Consider the following 19,210-nt stretch of genomic DNA (forward strand, 5'->3'; position numbering starts at 1 on the left):
GGCAGCCTTTTTGGTATAAATGACCTGTTAGTGAGATTTAAGAATGTGGTGTCAGAGGACCTGTCAGATTCAAAACAAACCCAAGACTATTTTGGCAAATGAGAAATAAGGTTATGACACATATAACTTGGGAAAACTGTCAAAAGGAAGGACATAGAGCATTTGGCAGGCTGCTTGTAAGTTACACACATCGCTGGAATAATGACTTCCCAGGTCAGGGTTACAAATCGGAGGCCAGGACAAACTCTATAACCACATTCATCTCTTGTTCCCTAGTGTGAAACGATCACTTGCCGAAGAACAAAAGGTACCCCAATGCACTCGGCAATCAAACTTCTTGAGACCCTCAGCTTATTGATTTATTTATTACACTGAGGTGCTGGGTGCAGAATGTTAAAACCTAAGGTTCTAAGATTCTAAAAGGCATTCTAAGTGGATATTCTGAGCTGGGGGGAAAAGAAAAAGAAAAAAGAGGGAGGGGGAATAAAGGAAAAGGCAGTCTCATTAAAACTCCAAGCAAACATCCCTGTGATAATTAATCCTCCTCCCCTCCCACCCCCAATTATATGCAGCTTTCTTTACTGAGCCTCCACTTTTGCCATAGACATAAACAGCCCTCTGGGGTACAAACGTGGGGCTGAGGAACATTCACAAAACAGAGGTGGGATTTGGGACACAGGGCTAAGGTGGCACCAGGAGAGAGGGAGGGGAGATCTCTGCAAGGAGTCCAGCTCAGGAGGAAACAAATACCCTGTGGACAATTTGGTGTCATCAAGGGCAGAGGCTGGAACAGCCACTTGCAGAGGCTGAATTGGGAAGGAAGATGGGAGTTGGGGATTGGGAGAGTTAAGAGGGGTGATTGGGGACAATTCAAGAGGTGCTGGGACTCGGGGACCTGAGGAGATCCACAGCCTACTGAATATTAAAGAGTTGCAGAAATGGACAACCGAGTTTAGAACACTCCAGAAAAAGCCCCGTTTTTAAAAGACTGGCTGTGAGTGAGCTTGGCGGACCAGAGGGGTCAGAGCAAAATTAAAATTCCAGCTGCTTCTCTTCACTATTCCCTATCATGTCCTCTTATAAAGACCACTCACAGTGGTATCCTGTACTAAGCGAAACATAATTCTGCAGTTAAAGTCATCATATGCTGCTAAAATCATCAGCCATTTCTAGGCCCACACCACTGAGAAATAACTAATTTGGTTATTCATGCAATTCTTGGCAGGCACTGTTCTGGGTGCTGAGGTATAGCAGTGGGATGACAGATGCAGTGGAGTTGAAAGAGACTCAGGTGATTCTAACATGTTAGGGGCTATGATGCGGAGAGTACAGGAGGGGTATCTGGCTCAAGCTCAGGCTTCCAGGAAGATGTGGCGTCTGAGCTGAGACCTAAAGGATGAGTCCCAGTGAACCAGCATAAAAACATAGCACAGAGATGATTCCAGGGAGAGGGAACAGCACGTGCAAAGGTCCTGAGGCACAGGATATGTCTCTTTAACAGGACTGAAAGCCATTCGGAAGCCTCTGGGTTCTCCAGGTTTTGGATTATCTGCTCCTTCACTTGCCTGCAGGGATGAGTGTGGACAGTATATTTTGTAATCCTTTGACGAAAATGCCTGGTCTCCTCATTCAGCTGCAAACTCATCTAAGCACCTTCCAGACTCTACAGTGAGCATGTGATACCAACGCTGTTAGGAGCTCCACCCAGGGTGCTGAGAGAGGTGCCAGGAATATAGACGGCAGTGAGGGCCATCCCTAGTGCCTTTATTCCTCCTCTCTGGGGCATCAGGAAGTCCTCTGCCCTCAAGCCATCTCGAGACTAGAGGGGCCTTGTCACTCACTGCATCAGGATGGTGACATGTGGCTATAGAGATCCTGGCATAGTCGAGAGAGGCTCTGAGGGAGAGCCATTCTCTCTCCTGGCCCTTGGGATAATTCTGCTTATGGGACATAACAAAGAAGCTGGATTAATCCCTCCAGGCAAGTCCTGAGCAGACTGTGCACACCCACTGAACTGGATAGTTCAGGAGGATGAGGATGAGGACAGGGAGAGTTCTCAGACCTCCTGGATTCAGGATAGACACCAGGCATGTGAAATCCAGGTCCTCTCCTGGGTCCTCAGAATCATGTCTAAGACACAAAGAGAACTTGCCCAAATCTCCTCCTCCCTGGTACTTCCCCCAGCACATTTTCCAAGTACTTTATCATCCACTCTCTCAACACAGGCTTCAGGGCCAGACAAGCTGGCTTCAAGCTCAGGTCTGCCTTGCTGGGTGCTGGAGCAGCGCCTTGCCAGCCCCTCCCCCTCACTCTCTGCCTCTAGTCACAGTGGGTTCTCAGACTTCCTCCAAGTCCGGCTCCTGGCTCACCTCTGGGCCGTCTCAGCACAGCCTCAGACATTCCACCCTGCTCCTTGGTCTGGATAACTCCTTCTCATGCCTCGAACTACACCCACACCTCCTCCCTGACCCTTGACCAGAGCAGCTCCCCATTACGTGTGCCCCTGCACTCTGCAAACACTCTTCATCCCTGTCATTGCCGGGTCCCCAGCAGGGTCTTGGGCACACAGCTGGCGTTCAATGGTTGTTGGATGCATAAATAAAGCAAAGGCACTAGGCACCTTCCTAACCTCTCCCAGTCTCAATTCACTCAGCTAGAAAATGTGGGTAATAATACCCGCCTCGCAGGGCTGTTTTAAGGCTTACATGAAATAATGTGAACAAAGCACTTAGCACTGTGCTTGGAACAGAGTAGGTGCTCAAAAAATAATAGCCACAATAAAAGAAGAGTCCTCTATAACAGCCCTGTGAAGCAAATTCCACAGGGATCATCAGCCCCGTTTGAAAGAGAAGAGAGAGCTCCAGAGAGGTTTAAATGATTGTCCGTGACCCATGGGCTTTTCCCCCACTGCCATGCAGCCTCCACATTGGGAGAGGCCACGAAATGCTCCCAGTGGGTTGTCTTCTGCATCCCCTCTCTCAAGCAGCCTCCTCTTCAGTCAACATTTAGGGAGCCCTACCTGGGGTGGGCACCATGCTAGGTGATGGGAAAGAGGATAAATGAGGGACAGCCTTGACCTTAAGGAGCCATGGCCTAGGAATCCACATGTTCCCCAGAACCATTCTCTCCTCTTATGGAAATAAAACCCATGCCTTATAGCTGGGTACAAAGATGACCAGAAGAAAGACTGCACTACAGCTAAATGTGGCCATTTGTCTGAGCTCTGGTAAAGGGGAGGGGTGGGGGCTTCCCTGGTGGTGCAGTGGTTGAGAATCTGCCTGCTAATGCAGGGGACACGGGTTCAAGCCCTGGTCTGGGAGGATCCTACATGCCGCGGAGCAACTAGGCCCGTGAGCCACAAGTACTGAGCCTGCGCGTCTGGAGCCTGTGCTCCCCAACAAGAGAGGCCGCGACAGTGAGAGGCCCGCGCACCGCGATGAGGAGTGGCCCCCACTTGCCACAACTAGAGAAAGCCCTCACACAGAAACGAAGACCCAACACAGCAAAAATAAATAAATAAATTAATAATAATAATAAAAAAGAATAAGGTCTTTGAATGCAGAGAATGTGCTTAAAAAAAGGGGGGGGAGGGGTGCAGAAGTATGTGTGCCACCTCTAGGGTCATGCCCTGCCCTTCCCCTCTCCCCGCTTCCTCCTGGCTGGAACAAGATGTGAGCTCTCTTGGACCAGGAAGCCAAGGGGACAACCTCGTTAGGATGAAGCAACAGGCTAGAAGGAGGTTGGGTGCCTGACACCATGAAGTCGCCACACCAGCCCTCTATACCTGGACAGTTGGCTCCACGAGAGAAAAACAAGTTTCTGTCTTGTGTAAGCTTCTATTATTTCGGGTTTTTGCTGGAGCAGCTGAATCCACATCCTAGCCAATTCAGGAGTCCATGGTCCACTGGGGCAGTACAGTGTGTTGGGTTCTGTGGGGGCAGGTATACACACATCTTCTTTCTTCACCTGCTCCAGGAAAAAGCATGGGCTTCCGCACCTCTGAAGGACTAGATGGACGTGACGATGGAGGCACATTCTGGCAGCACATTCAGAGCAAAAGCTCCAACGACTTAAGTTAAACACCTTGGTGGTACCCACCCACCTCCCACACCAGCCCTGACTATGGACAGGGGGCCAGGATCTGCTGAGGGGTCCCTGTGCATGAGGCCAGGCACTGGCCAGGGACCCCGCTTCAGGCATCCCCCATGTACCTCACCCCAAAGGTGATAAAGTCCAGGCTTTCAAGCTAATTTTGGAATAGTTAACTCTCCCACATGCGCTTATGGACATTTCCCTTGCATTATCTGAGACCATGGGGGACAGTAGCTAAGCAGAGTTCTGACACCTCGTAAATTTTGCCTCCTCTTATCTGTAGTGAAACCACCAAGTCCTTCTTGTTCTTACTGGAAAAAAAAAATGCTGCTGGCAGTCTGTGGCCTCTGCTTCATCTGCTGCAGTTTAGAGACATGAGAATGTACATCAAAGACAGACAGACATGGTGGAAATCTCATCCATTTGCCTTCCCATCCAAGCCATGAAGATCTACTACTAGGAATAAAGCCTTAGCTTTAAGTGCCAGATGGTATCGGATTGTGTTGTGATGTCAGGTGCTGAGCCAACATGTTTTACTGAATTTTTTTTGTTGACAGAGAAAGCAGGGACTGGAGATGCTCAGGAGGCATGGCTCCAGGGACAGGTGTGCAGTTCACCCCACTTCTCAGAGGGGCGTCTCCTTCTAGAAAGGTTTGGTCTCATGTTAGGCTTTGTAGGAGAGTTCAGAGATGTTCAAGAAACATTTGTTTTCTTTTTTTTTTTGGCGGTACGCGGGCCTCTCACTGCTGTGGCCTCTCCCGTTGCAGAGCACAGGCTCCGGACGCGCAGGCTCAGCGGCCATGGGTCACGGGCCCAGCCGCTCCACGGCATATGGGATCTTCCCGGACCGGGGCACGAACCCGTGTCCCCTGCGTCGGCAGGCGGACTCTCAACCACTGCGCCACAAGGGAAGCCCCATTTGTTTTCTTTTGAAGTTGGTACAAAGGAGAACAATTGTTCTGCTCTTCTGCAAACCATCTCTGTATTAGGGATGGGACCATGCTGTGGTTCAGCCACATACCTGGTTAATGAAACCCACACAAGAATCTGTAACGTCATATACCAGGTGCGATGTGAACTGCCTCTGATTCTCCCAGGCAGCTATGAGATTGGGAGTTCCCAAAGGTGGGGTTATGTCTCGCCACCCTTCTGCACACAATTCAAACCAGTTCAGCAATTTGGCCTGACCTATTATGGATCAGGCAGTGTTCCAGCAATTAAGGGAGATAGAACAAAAAGACATGATATCATCTCTATGTTCAAGAGGCTTACAATATGAGACAAAACCTACATGTATGTAACAGTGAAGTTAAAACAAACCAAAATGTAATACCAAGATATGTGGGAGACTAGTCTAGGCAGAACTAGAGAGATTTCATAGAGAAAAAGGGAACGGAGCTAGCCTTCTACGGTGAGGCAAGAGAATTCAGATACATGAAAAAGATGGATAATCCCTTCAAGCAGCAGGGGGAAAGCTAGATGGTCAGGAATGAAGAGAGTTGGTTTGGGCTATGTTCTCCTTTCTTTCAGGGCTCAATTTCTTGGCGTTGTTATTTACATTGCCTCCATGCTCTGACTATCAAGGGGGGAATGATTTGTTCCTATTCCTGATGTTTCCTGCCCAGAAGACAGCTTCAGGTGCACCACACTCCTGGCCTCCCTCGTGCTCTCATCTGATTAATAAGTTTGGGAGGAGACCCTGCACGTGTGCAGGCCAGCCCCTTCACTCTCCTTGGGATCTGCTTGCCAGGAGCTTGTTCTCTCTGTCCCTCTTGCCACCAAAGATACAGGACAGACCCTCACAGGGGTAGGCTTGTGCTGGTCAGCAACACAAGGGTGGGTCTAATTCTGGGGCTTAATATTGGGAAGCCTTCTTGGATGCAAATATAATGCATATTCTCCGATATTAGCTTTATCACAAAAATAAAAGTTGATATTTTGACTGGTACCCATCTTACTTATTATCTCTCTTGGTTCAGAACTCTGGGAGAGATGTATGCAAATTATGAAGCACCCCTGAACCCAACTCCCACTCTCTTCATTTCTCAAGCTCCTCTAATCTTGCTTCTGACCCTATACTCAACATTATGCTCACCCGTGGTCAATAACTCTTTTCCTGATAACAGCCTAAAAGATAGTTTTTAGTCTTCAAGATATTAAAGCTCTTTGATTCTAAGATATACTTAAGTTGTTTAGCATTTTTTATCTCTGACATCAGAAGATGCCTTACAGTCAATGATATGTCACAGTTTAATTGGCAGCATTGTTTCTCAGTGGGCCATAGAATACTGGTGTGTCTTATCATCCATGGCATCTTCTAGTCACTGAAATGTGGTTCTGTAGCATTTGAGAATGGCCTTTTCTGCCTCTCCTTGGCTTCTGTGACATCCCACTCTCCTGGTCTCTCCCCCTCTGATGGCGGTCCACCTCGGAGTCCTACATGTGTCCTATATTAACTGGTATTCCTTGGGGCTCTGCTCTAGACCTTGTTGCTTCTTACCCTCCTCTCTCTCCTCAAGGTTTCTCAGCCTCTCCCTTAGCTTCAATTGTCACCTGGATCACAATGATCCCCAGGTTTATACCTCGAGCTTCGATCTCTCTTCCGAGTCCGTAGAACCTCCCACTGGATACCTGAACTTAGCTCAAATCCACAGATTCAAAACTGGAACTGGTCCTGCTCCTAGGGAAACCTGCCCATCCTCCAGTGTTTCTCCTCCCTGTGAAAGTTGTCCAAGTCATTGCAGACTCCACTCTCTTGCTTGTCTCCATATTCAATAAATGACCAAGCTCTGATAATTTTATTTATCAGGTATCTCTTGGATCTGTCTACTTTTCTCCATTCCCACTGCTGTTAAGTCAGTTCAGGCCTCTCTCATCTCTCAGCACCCTCCTCACTGGTCTCCCTGCCTGCTATCCATTCTCTTCACAGTATCCAGGATGATCTTTCTAAACACAAATGCGACTTTGTGACTCTTCTCTTTTAAAGTCTTTGCAGATGCTGCCCCTCTGCCAGGGAACACTCTCTCTTTAATCCCCTATGCTCAGCACACCCCACTCCCACGCACCTGGTGAAATTCAGTTCATCATGGAAGTCTCAGCTCAGATGCCACCTCTGTCAGGAAGCCTTCCTTGATTTCTTCTGGCTGGGCTGAATTAGATGCCTGTCTTATAAGTTCCCATAGCATCCTGTTCGTACTTATTACAACTCTTGGCACTCTATTTTATACGTGAAACTGTATATTCACTTGTCTGTTTCCCTGGTGAGACTGTTAGTTCTGTGCCAGGATTGTATGTTTGGTTCACTGTTGTATCTCCAAGACCCAGCACTACACCTGGCATTTTTATGGAATGAACTAATCAACAGATCAATGAAAAGATGGGTCTGAGTGGAATAATGTAAGGTGGGACAGGATTTGAAAGACTATGAATGACTTAGGATGGATGACTTTGAGGACAGGACTGGCCCCCAGTCCAAGTGCAAGAACCTTGGTGTCCTCAGGTGGCTACATTGTCAGCCTGACCCCAGAAGGAATTTGCTGACCTGCTCAGAAAAACTCCGTAATTCACTCTGATCCAGCTTAATGCTGAGCTGAAAATTTATGGACCTATTTAAAAAGAAGAACTAAAAATGATGGATGTTAGAAATTACCCTATGATACAAATGCTCTCCTTAAAGGAATTAAAATTTCACCCCAACATGGGTCACCAGCCTTCTTCGTGGAGACTATACTGAGTCTGAGGAAACAATGTTGGCATAGCTATCTGAAGGGGGGCCCACACATAAATGGTTACATTCAAGCAGTGGCTTGGAAACATCATGATAATTCTCCTTCTGTTCCTCACAACTGCAGTTAGATAAAATTAAATTAGCCAAATGTCTCTCCACTAAGTGAACAGATCACAAATCTTCCACTGAAAGCAGGTGATAATTTTCCAGGATGGCTACAGATAAGAATTCAAAATTGACTTGATTTTTCCCCTTTTGCTTATAAAAGGATATATGTGCATTATATAAAATAAATGAAATATATTGAAAAGTAGAAAATATTGGCTCTTAAGACCACCATGCAGAAAGCTTCAGTTAACGTGTTGGTACACTTTCCATCTTTCTTCCACTCATATGCATTTTTATGTAGTTAGAGTTACTGCATATATAGTTATATATTCTGCTTTTTTCTCCACTTAACATTATATTTGAAACATTTTGCATTCCAATCAAACTTCTTATACCATCATCATAACAACTGCCTTGATTTACCATATTTTTTGATTTAACCAGTCCCCTCTCTCTGGGCTCTAAAGTTATGAGAATTTCCTTTAGAAAGCTCTATTAACTCTGCACCTATTTTTTCTCCCCAAGTTCCTATTCTTTCCTCTGAATCCTAAATCTCTGTCTTGAGCCCTGGCTTCTTTTCCCAGTTCCAGACCTGCCTTTCTGAGTAGCTGTTAAACACTCCACTTGGATACCCCACTGGCCTTTAAACGCAACAAGTCAAACCGAGCTCATCACCTTTCCCTCTCACCACCTCTTCCTCCTGACTGGCTTCTTCTGTTGCCGGTGCCTCCATCTCTCCACCCACTGGGGGTCAGTCCCCTCTCACCTCCCTGTATCTGCTCCCCACATCCTATTATTTACAACCTTTCAGACTCTCCTCCCAGAATGTCTCAGCCACCTGACCCTTCCATGCCAGATTCAGCAAATACAGGTCACCCAGTTAAATCTGAATTTCAGATAAATGGGTACATTTTAGCATACACATACCCCATCAATATTTAGGAAATACTTCAGCTAAAAACTATTCTTTGTTTATATGAAATTCAAATTTAACTGGATATCTGTGTTTTATTTGGCAGCCCAACTCCTGTCTCGGTTTCTCCTGCCCACACCATAACACCTTTCATCCTTACTATAAGCTGCAGTCACCTACTGGTCTCCTTGTCTCTATGTCAAATTCGTTAATTTTTGCAAATCACAGCTCTAACAGTGTCACACTTTACTCACCACCCTTGGCGGTTTCCCACTACCTAGTTCCTCAGGCTCAGATTTAGAAACGTCAACAGGTTAGCCCAGATCTGCCTCTCCAGCCCACGTCCCATGCTGCCCTTCAGGGTTCTCAGCTCCATATCCTGGAGGTTCCCCCTCTCCCGCTCTCTCTGGCTCTTCTTCCCCATCTCCCTTCCACCACCTCACTCAGGCCCTCATGATTTCTCACCTGAGCCTCCCTGTTAGCCTCCATGCCTCTATATTTGTGGAACCCAAATCTTCATGTCACTCCCATGTTTAAAACCCTCTCTGGGCCCCTCATCCCCCCCAAGATAAAGTCCAGCCCCTTATTCTGGACCATGGGGCCTTTCACAGCCCAGCCGTTGCCTTTCAATTCAATTCAGCTCAATTCAGCAAACAGCCCCCCGTACCTTCCATGTGCTGGGCCATGCCAGAGATAGGAAACCAAAGGACCTCAGCTCATAGGCGACAGATGAGTAAACATGCAATGGATGCAGTGTGATGGTCTTAGCAGAACCACAGGAGGCCTTGGAGACTTAACCAATTAGTGGCAACTCCTGCAGGGAATTAGTGCAGAACTGGGGTTACAGTTAAATCTCCAGTCCCAGGTCCAGGGCTCTTTCCACTGCTCAGTGTAGCCTGGCAACAAAAACGTCTGTCTCACCCAAGACGATGAACCAAAAGAAAACAAAAAGATACAAGATGATCTGAGATTAAAATATAAATTAAGTATTAAAATGCAAAACCCATAAAAGTTACTACAGGGATTCTAAATCACAGTGAAACAGGAGTATTTAAACACTGCACTTATAAGATGGAAACACAGAGAGATGGATCACACTCAAGCTGAGCCCTGATGAAAGCTCATCCCTCATTTACATTGGTCAACTAACACAGAACTGAGATAACAACTTACTTGCAGATGCTAAGAGTACCACAGGGGCAGGGAGAGAATGAGGACCTGTGACTTTTTATCCTGGTATCTATGAAAAACTAGAAGAAGATTACTTCAAAAAAACCTAATGAATAAAATGCACAGGCTAAAGGCTTGAATTTATTTCAAAGAGCCAAGAAACTAAATTAGAGAAGCCACGAAGTGATTTCTAAGAGAATTCCAAAAGGAGATTAGGAGGGTATCACCTCAAAAATCAGGCAGAGAACCTCAGAGGGAAAGGAGAACACATGAGATCATCTAGTATATTCTCTGTCCTCAGGGGACAGCATGGTTTTCAATCCAGGAGAGAGATCGTCTGTGTTTGTGGGACCACGTTTTTAAACTGCGGGCTGAGAGCAGGTCAAGTAAGTAATTTAGTGGGTCATGACAGTCAATTTCTTTTTAAATGAAAGTGAATAGAATCTAGTAGAAAACACGAGGTTGCATTTCATGCAGCAAGAGTTAAGTGCTGAGTTTTATGTATAATTGTGCGTGTGCACATGTGTTTATTAGTTCATAATACAATATACATTGAGTCAAGAACGTTTGAAAAACACTTTTCCAGAAAACTTTTATTAGAAAGCGTTTTATTTTTAACACATACTAAACACACTCAGTTATGAGTCCTGACCCTTTTCCTCATTTTTGGAGCCTGTGCTAAAATTAAACAGAGAATGGGGGTGGAATGTTAGAACTGGAAGGAGGAAACAAATGAGAAGAGTGTAAATGAGTGAACTGATAACAAGAGACTAGAGACCAAAGGAATGAGATGGATGAGTTCTGGGCTTTTTCCAAAAGCCTCCTGTTTTATGGTAACTAAGGATTCCCTGGCTATTCTCATTGGAGCACTGGGTGCAGTAGCTGCTCAATAGTTACATGTCCTATAACCTTCTAGAAGCACCTGTATTCTCTCTATGGTAATAGTTGCCAAGCAGTGTGACTGGTGCCTTTTAAATAATGTTAGTCTCCTCCTTGAGGAGCTCCTTGCAGCAGCTCCTTGAAGGCTGGGCTCATGTTAGATCCACTGATGCATCCCCACCTCTGTGACAGTTGCCTCAATAAATTTCAGTTGGATTGAATTGAAAGGCATCAAAGGACACTAAAGATCTAGTTCTAATAGCTACTGGATGCTTAAACCCTCTCTACAAGAACAAACTGAATTCAGTTCATTGAGCAGAAGGTACTCTAATTAGAGGAGAACAACAACAAAACTCTGAAGTTTCCAAGGGAAAAAGAGCTTGGACTCTCTTACACCTCTTGGCCCAGAGGTCAAGTTCATTCAAAGGACCTGTGTTATCCTTTTAAAGAATAAGAGCCTCTTGTAATGTCAAAGATTCTTTAGGACGTCAAGCTTGGACCTACTTTCTGGACCCAATCTGGCTCCTGGGGATACCTGCTTTTTCAAGTCTGGACAGCTTGAGGGCAGCAACCACTTTGAATCTGAAGCTGCTGAGCTATTTCAGAGGCCCCATCCACGCTGCTGGCTAGAGCTGGCAGGAGGCCCAGGAGGGCCCGAGGCGGAGGGCTGGACTTGGAGAAGTAGTCAATTGACCAAATAAATCAAAATTGAACCAAGCCCTGGTTGCTTCCCCACAAGAAGCCCAGGCTGAGGAGAAATGAGACGGGGCTGGGAAGTAATCATTTGCCTTCCTCACCCTCTGCAGCTCTTCCTACCTCCATGCCTAGGTGTCCAAACCCAACCCCTAATAGTGCAGCTGTTTAGCTTGGGGTTGGCGGGGGGCATGGTGAGGTGTTGATAAGGAAGGCCTGAGCGTGAATATGTAAGGGAGATGGCACTGGTCTGAGGCTAGACTCCTTGGAAAGGCATATGGTGAGCTATCAGTGAAGGGAATGGGTGAAAGATGCCCTACACCAAAGGATCAAATTCAAATTCAAAGGAAAGCCCACTAGTCACTAGGGACTCTTCTTCCCAGCCAGGCAAATGTCCTGAGAGAGCTATTACTAAAGGAAAGTCCTCTTTACTGGGGACACTGATTAGTATTAAAGGTAGAGATAAGTATCCTTTCCCTGCAGTGATACTAAAGCAATGGCTTTACCCTTACTGTGTGCTGTTCCTTACACACAGTCAAATCTCATGTCTCTGTGGATGAGAAAGGCAAGGAACAGAATAATAATCCTGTCTGTAGAGTTCAGTGGACACTAGGAATCCAAAACTTCTTTCGACATACAGTTTCAGCCTCCATCCCCCACTGAATCTCTATCCCAGTCTCCCTCCCACCATCTGCCAGCACACACTGAAGGAATACAAATCATCCTTGGTTTAACCTGAGTAGAATATAATCAGGAGGGAAAGCTGGCTCAGGGTCAGGGGAGAAAAGAGGCTGCATATCATATACTCTCAAATCAAGCAGAAACAAAGTTTAGGCTTTAGAAAAAAAACACTATCTATACTATGTCTTGATACTTGGTTTGAATCTCAAGTCTAACTTCAGTTTAACAATGTCTCCCTGCCTCAGTTTCCTAAAAAAGCACACCCAAAGATTAAAAAAAAAAAAAAAGAAGAAGCCCACAATGTCTAGCAGTGTCTGGCAATTGAATGGGCCAGCAAACTACATACTAACACTGGGAATGAAGTAATGCTAAATAGATCAGGGCAGAGGTTCTGGAGTCAGAGGGACCCCAGGATGCTGGCTCCATGGACCTCATCAGCTATGAAGACTTGGGAAAGTTCCTCAATCTCTCTGAGCTGTCAGTGTCTCATCTACAAAATGGGGATAATAAAACTACTTCATAGGGTTACTGTAAAGATGAACTGAGAATCTGTATGTAAAACGCCTGATACAGAATAGATGACCATAAATGATGGGTATTATTATGAGGGCTTGCCCCCTCAGAGACGTAAACATGCCCCCACTAAAGAGCTGTTCTGCAGCTGCCTCAGGTGACCAGATGAATCTCCCAAAGGCCACTGATGCTCAAATATCAAATACCCACATGTTCCCCCATGTCATTCTTCCTCTCCTCACATTCCCTATTACAGTGCCTGGCACACTGCCTCCCAAGCTTCCAAGTGAGAGATCTTGCAGTCCTCATTGACTTCCCTCTCCTCCCACAGCCAAACCATCATCAGGTGCTGTTGATTCTACTTCTTCAATATGTCAACTCCATTTGCTTCTCTCCCTCTGCCCACCACAAATATTAGTTCGGGGCTCCACCAACTTACCCCTAGATAACAGGTCTCCAGGCTCATCTCCCTACCCCGGCCTTCCCCCTTCAATTAACTCTGCAACTACAATTATCTTTCTAAAGTACAAATCTGATCATGGGTCTCCCTTGCTTTAAACCCTTCATTGGCTCCCCCAAAATAAAATCCAAGTCCCTTAACCTGGCTTCCAGAGCCTGCCATGATCTGCCTGGTGCTCAGAGCTCCCTTCCCAGACTCATCTCTCACCACACCCCTCCTTACCCTGCGTGTTCCAGCCACACTGAGTACGCACACTAGTACAAATGAATCATGACTTCTCTCTCTCTCTCTCTCTGTGGTGATTTCACACATGATTTCCCCTCTGCTTAGAATACTCCTTTGTCCCTTCCCTTCACCATGTTAACTCATATTCATTTTTTAGGTTTCAACTTAGATGTCATTTCTTCCAGGAAGCCATCCCCAATACCTGAATCCCGGGTTAGATGTCCCTTCCACTGTATACAAATGTCTGCTAATTTGTTCACCTCCCCCCAGTAGAGCTCCTGTAGGACAAAATCCATTTATTTCATTGAAACATCCCAAGTGCTTCAAACACTGCCTGGTACGAGACAGGCACTCAGATATTTGCTGGATAGATGTATGGATGTCAACCATTGGTCCTGCCCTGTGGAGCCATTTCTGGTTGAAGGCAGTAGCTAAACCAGCCCCAGGTACCAGCAGGTTTCCATCCAGCAAAGGCAACACCTACCTAGAATGGCTACCACCTCGTCATCCTGGATCACCTCCAGGGAGCCGGAGACCACAAAGCAGAGGCTGTCAACACTCTCTCCCGCATGGTAGATGAGGTCCCCTGGGGCGCAGTGCACCGTCTGGAACTCCATGGCCAGTGCCCGCAGGCAGCCGTCGCTGGCCAGCCGGAAGGCCGGGTGCTCCTTGAACACCTTGCGGTTCAGGTGCACGCAGATATCAGCTCTCATGTCCTTGGGGCAGATCTGCAGGACCTGGCCAAGCATGGGGAGAAAAAGTGTCAGGATCCTCGGTGTGGCCTCCAGCTCACTGTTTCGCAGGATGGAAGCAACACCCACTAGACTAGACCATACTTTTCAAGGCACCAATGGACAAGACAGCCACAGTGACCCCAAAATCTGTGCTAAATGCTCAGGACAGGGGCCTGAGTCGGGGGCTGGGAGTATGTGGGACCCTTTAGACAGGAAATCCGGGAAGTCCTCTCTGAGGAGGTGACAATTAAGCTGACATCTACATAACGTGTCAGAGGGAGCCCTATGAAAGAACATTCCAGCAGAATAGCCAAGGCTGTGAGGAGACCTGAGCAATAGCCAGTGTGAATGAGGGGAAAGGTGGGCATGGGAGATGAGGTTTCAGGAGAACATCAAGCATGAGAGCATGTGGAGACTGTTAAACTATGAAAAGATCTTGATTATGATACTGAGTGTAATGGGGACACGTTGGAGGACTTGGAACAGGGGAGTGACAGGGCATCCTCTATATTTTAAGACGATCATTGCAGCTCCAGAGTGAAGTTAGAGGGCCAACTGTAGGCTGGCAGGAGTGGAGCCAGGAATCGAGTTAGCTCACTCCTGCAGGTGTCCAGGTGAGCAGTGAGAGGACTTGGACTGGGATGCTGGCAGGGAAGCCAGTGAGAAGTAATCAAATTCCTAATGTATTCTGAAGATACAGCTGACATGGTCTGTTGATGGATTGAAGGTGGATGTGATTTGAAGAAAGATATTAAGTAATATTTACTGAGCGCTTCCTACGTGCCAGGCATTGCTAGGCACTTTGGAGTCATTCATTCATTTCACACATATCTACGGAATACCTTATTGTATGTCGGGAATCATTCTAGGCTCTGAGGATGTAGCGTGAACAAAACCCCCTGCCTTTGTGTGACTTACTATCTAGTGGGAGGGGACAAATAAAAAGCAAAATAAGTAAAATTCAGTGGTTAGGGCTATTTGCAAATAAAAAGCAAAATAAGTAACATTTAGCAGTAAGTGCTAAGGAGAACAATGAAGAAAGAAAGCAGAGGGAAAGTCAGGAGAGTTGTGATTTTACGTTTTCAAGCTAATTGAAATCCTCACATAAACCCTATGATGTAAGTGCTATTATGGTACCATTTTACAGAGGAGAAACTGAAGTACAGGAAAGATCAATAACTTGCTCAAAGTTGCACAGCCAGGAAACTGCAGAGCTGGGCTCTCCAACTAGGTAGTCTGACTCCAGAGCCCAGTTTAGATACAAATCACTTCCTATATGATAAAGCTGCCCAAAACAGCTGCTTGTAATTTGACTCTCAGCGTCTAGGAACTCAAGGCACAATGGGAACTGTAAGAGGCCACGTGGGTCTCATATTCCAAAGAAATAAAAATTTCTCAGCCTTTCCTATGGAGAGAAATATTTCTCTGGACTAAATTTTTGCAAGAAATCATTCATAGCTCCTTATGTAGCAAGCACGAAGTAACACAAGAGGACACCTTCAAGTGTACTTTTCCAGAGAAGTCAGGAGTGTTCCTAAAATAATCCTTTCTCCTGTCCTAGCCTGTGAACAAAGCTGGGGGCATAAAATCAAATGTGTTAAGTGAAGACATTTCCTTGGGGTGCTGGTTACTTCCCCACCCCTGCTTCTTTGCCTCAGCACAGGCCATTTGCCTCTGCATCTGGGCTCACCTCCGACTTTGGAAGTCTCTCAGCCTCCTTCAAAACCCAGCTCAAATCTCACCTTGCCCAGGACAGCTCTGCTTCAGTCTCACCCCTCTGCATGCCCCCATGCTCCGCACTGGAAAGAGGAGGTCAAACAGTTGAAATCCCAGTTCCTTCCTCTCCAAGTGACTTAACTGCCCTACACTTCAGTTTCTTCTGTAAACAAGCATGCTGCTAATGTTGCCTTATGAGGATTCAATGAAATTATATCTACCAGTACACATCCTCAGGACAGCACCTGGCCCCAGTAAGGGACTCAATAAACGCAGGTCCCCATCCTCAATGTGCCTCTGCGTTCTTGCTCTGGGGCTGTAGGATGCCGAGGAAGTGAGCATGTTCTCTGGGAGTGGGGATGGAGGACTGACTGAGGCAGAGGAAAACTCAGCTCGCCAGTGCTTAGGCAGAGCGCTCACTATGTACTTCTCCTTCAGGTTCAGTAAAACAAGACTCCTGTAGAAATGCAGGTTTAATTTGGATCCTCTTCTCTCCAAGCTGAACACCAGGGAGTGGGGAACACTTGCTTGTCAAGTCAAAACTGTGCCCAGTGGTTTGAAACAAAGATTTGCTCTCTAGGTGATTTCACCTTTAAATATTTCCTTTCCCTTGGGCTGGGCTTTGCTGGCAGAGCGTGGAGATAATGCTTGATTCACGGGCAGTGTTCCAGAGCCACGGGAAAGCACATGTGGAGAGGAGAGGGCACTTGGAGTGGAGAAATTACACTCTCACGGCCATCAGCATCTCCATCAGCATCTCCATCATTCTTCTGTTGGCTTCACACTGGCGGGGGCTCCTGAACGCCTCTCTCTGAGGGTGGGGGGTGGTGTCAGCTCAAGACCCCGCAGCCTTCCTGCGCCACCTGCCCTTCTACTTGGTTTGAGGAGAAACCACTCTTGCTGATCTCTGAGGCTATGAAGGCCCCAAGGAGATGTCACCACAGAGGTTCATGGAGTCTCCCTGGGGGAGAGGAGGGGTGGGGGCATGATGAAGCATGGATGCGAGAACAGGCTTTAGGATCAAGCAGATCTGGATTCACGTCCTGGCTTCCACATGCATGTACTAGTCGTGTGGACTTGAAGCTATGCTTCTTTCCCCAAGTCTTCTTCTTCTAAGTTGAGTATAGAATTCTTCAGAGGATTCCATGAACTGCTGTGTGAAAGTCCTGGTACGATGCCCGGCACGTGACAGGGCTCAATGCATGGGAGCTGCCATGTCTGACACTGTTATCACAGCAGAGCAGCAGGTCAGCCTGAGGGAGGCTTTGAAGTCCAGGAGGTCAGAGCCAAAAGGGCCTTAGAGGTCAGCCTTATTCTTAAAAGTCATCTAGATTCCATGTGTCAGAGACAAGGAAACTGAGGCTCAGAGGGACCAATGATGTGCTCAAGGTCATCAGATAATTACTGGGAGTTGCCCAGCACACCCACCCTTCCATTGCACACACATCGCCTGGTCATCACCGACCATTCTGAGCTGGATTGGAGGGGAGGGAAACCAGGGAAGGGCTCAGAACCTTGGGACTGGCTTTCTCCCCAGGAGTTGCCTGCCAAGGAAGAGCGGCCACCCCAGGCCGGGCTGGGCTTTGCACTGAGTGTCACAATAGTCCCTCTTCCATCTGGATCAGGACGTGGGGCAAATCCCAGAGCCCTCCAGGGAGACAGCAGGGAGGGGAAGGGAGGGCCAGTGCTGATGGGTGCTGTCTCCCATGGGCAGCCACCCAGCCCAGCCCTGCAGTGAGGGCAGGAAAGGGTTTCTTTCCCAACAACCAGATTTACAAAGGCATCCTGGCCCCTGGGAAAGGGAGCCCCAGGGCTGAGAGATCAAAGTTCCTTTCTGCTCCATCAGCTGCCAGGCACCCACAGAAGCTACAGGGGCCTGGTTGAGATAGCAGAGCAGAAACAACAGGCACAGTGGCGCCAGGGGTTAGCAAAGCCAGGGCTGAAGTCCCACCCAACCGATGACCTGCCTGTCTGAGAAATGAGGGCAACTTCACCTGGACTCGTCCTTCTTCCCTCCAGTACATGTTTTAAATTAAAAACAACAACAGGGCTTCCCTGGTGGCGCAGTGGTTGAGAGTCCACCTGCCGATGCAGGGGACACGGGTTCGTGCCCCGGTCCGGGAAGATCCCACATGCCGTGGCGTGGCTGGGCCCGTGAGCCATGGCCACTAAGCCTGCGCATCCTGAGCCTGCGCTCCGCAACGGGAGAGGCCACAACAGTGAGAGGCCCGCGTACCGCAAAAAAAAAAAAAAAAAAGTAATAGTAGGAAAAGCACAAACTTTGAAGTCAGACAAAACTGGGTTCAAACCCTGACTTTGCCATTCTTAACTCTGTGACCAGGGGCAATTAATAAAATGAATTGGGTTGCTGTGTCCTCATCCCTTCAATAGAAATGAGCGGATGCCTCCCAGGGTTGTCATGAAGCCTAAGTGAAGCACGAATGCAGGGCCAGGTGCGTGCAGTTGTGCAGCAAACATCTGCTCTTAATGCACCTTCAAGACAGGGTAGCTTGTTATTGTTGTTATTATGGCAGATATTCAATAAAATCAAGGTATTGTTCCTTTTAAGTTGGGATCAGTTAAATTTAGTTAAATTTCCCCAATTAAACTGTCAACTCTCGCTGACTCTTCCAATGGAGAAAGGCCAGGAGCATGGAGAGCTGATCCCCAAGGCAGCTGAATTTGGCTTTGAAGGCGTCATAAGGTATTTTTGCAATCGTGATATCGTTCTGTTTGCCTCATTCTAACAATGAAAGGTATCGGTATTCCCTGAGTACTTAAGGAATGGTGATTAAAGAGAGAAGTGCCATTAAAAAGACTTGAGAAGTAGAGAAAAACTAACCTAGGATTACATCTTTGCTCATAGAAAATATTACAAAGGAGATTTCATAAATGATTAATCGAAAGTCCACTGTATCTTTTCTCTATTCTTTCCAGTACCACCAAATTTTCTTCACTTTATAGAAATGCATCTAGAATAATGCAATTCTTGGAGAATGATAGATATTTACTGCCATTTCCACTTTACAGGTGGGAAAACTGATGCCTAAAAAGGAGCCTAAGGGATGCTCTGGTTAAGTCAACTGCTTATTAAGGCACAAGCCCTTGGTCGGTCTCTCCCAGGCTTGTCTAACAAATAGGACACTTGTTAAAAATGCAGATTTCCAATCCCCGCTCCACCCCATTCCTCCCCACAAAATTCTGATTCCAAAGATCTGGGATTGTGGCTGGGAGTCTGTTTTTAATGACCATATCATGGGATTCTCAGCAGGGCCAAGACTAGAGTAAGGCAACAGCCT

At 46.9% G+C, this 19,210-nt stretch overlaps 1 protein-coding gene across 2 annotated transcripts in view; it reads right to left on the reverse strand.

Moving 5' to 3' along the window:
- KCNH1 (potassium voltage-gated channel subfamily H member 1) overlaps nt 1–19,210 on the reverse strand; it is a gene marked incomplete at its 5' end in the record, with an annotated part of 415,511 nt that overhangs the window by 99,232 nt on the left and 297,069 nt on the right. For both annotated transcript variants that reach the window (XM_081224401.1, XM_081224400.1), the window contains one exon: nt 13,946–14,198. In XM_081224401.1, coding sequence (XP_081080527.1) covers nt 13,946–14,198 — 253 coding nt within the window. The remainder of the gene's footprint in view (nt 1–13,945; nt 14,199–19,210) is intronic.

This window comes from Mesoplodon bidens (assembly GCF_964165515.1).
Source record: "Mesoplodon bidens genome assembly, chromosome: 2".
Classification (NCBI taxonomy): Eukaryota; Metazoa; Chordata; class Mammalia; order Artiodactyla; family Ziphiidae; genus Mesoplodon; species Mesoplodon bidens.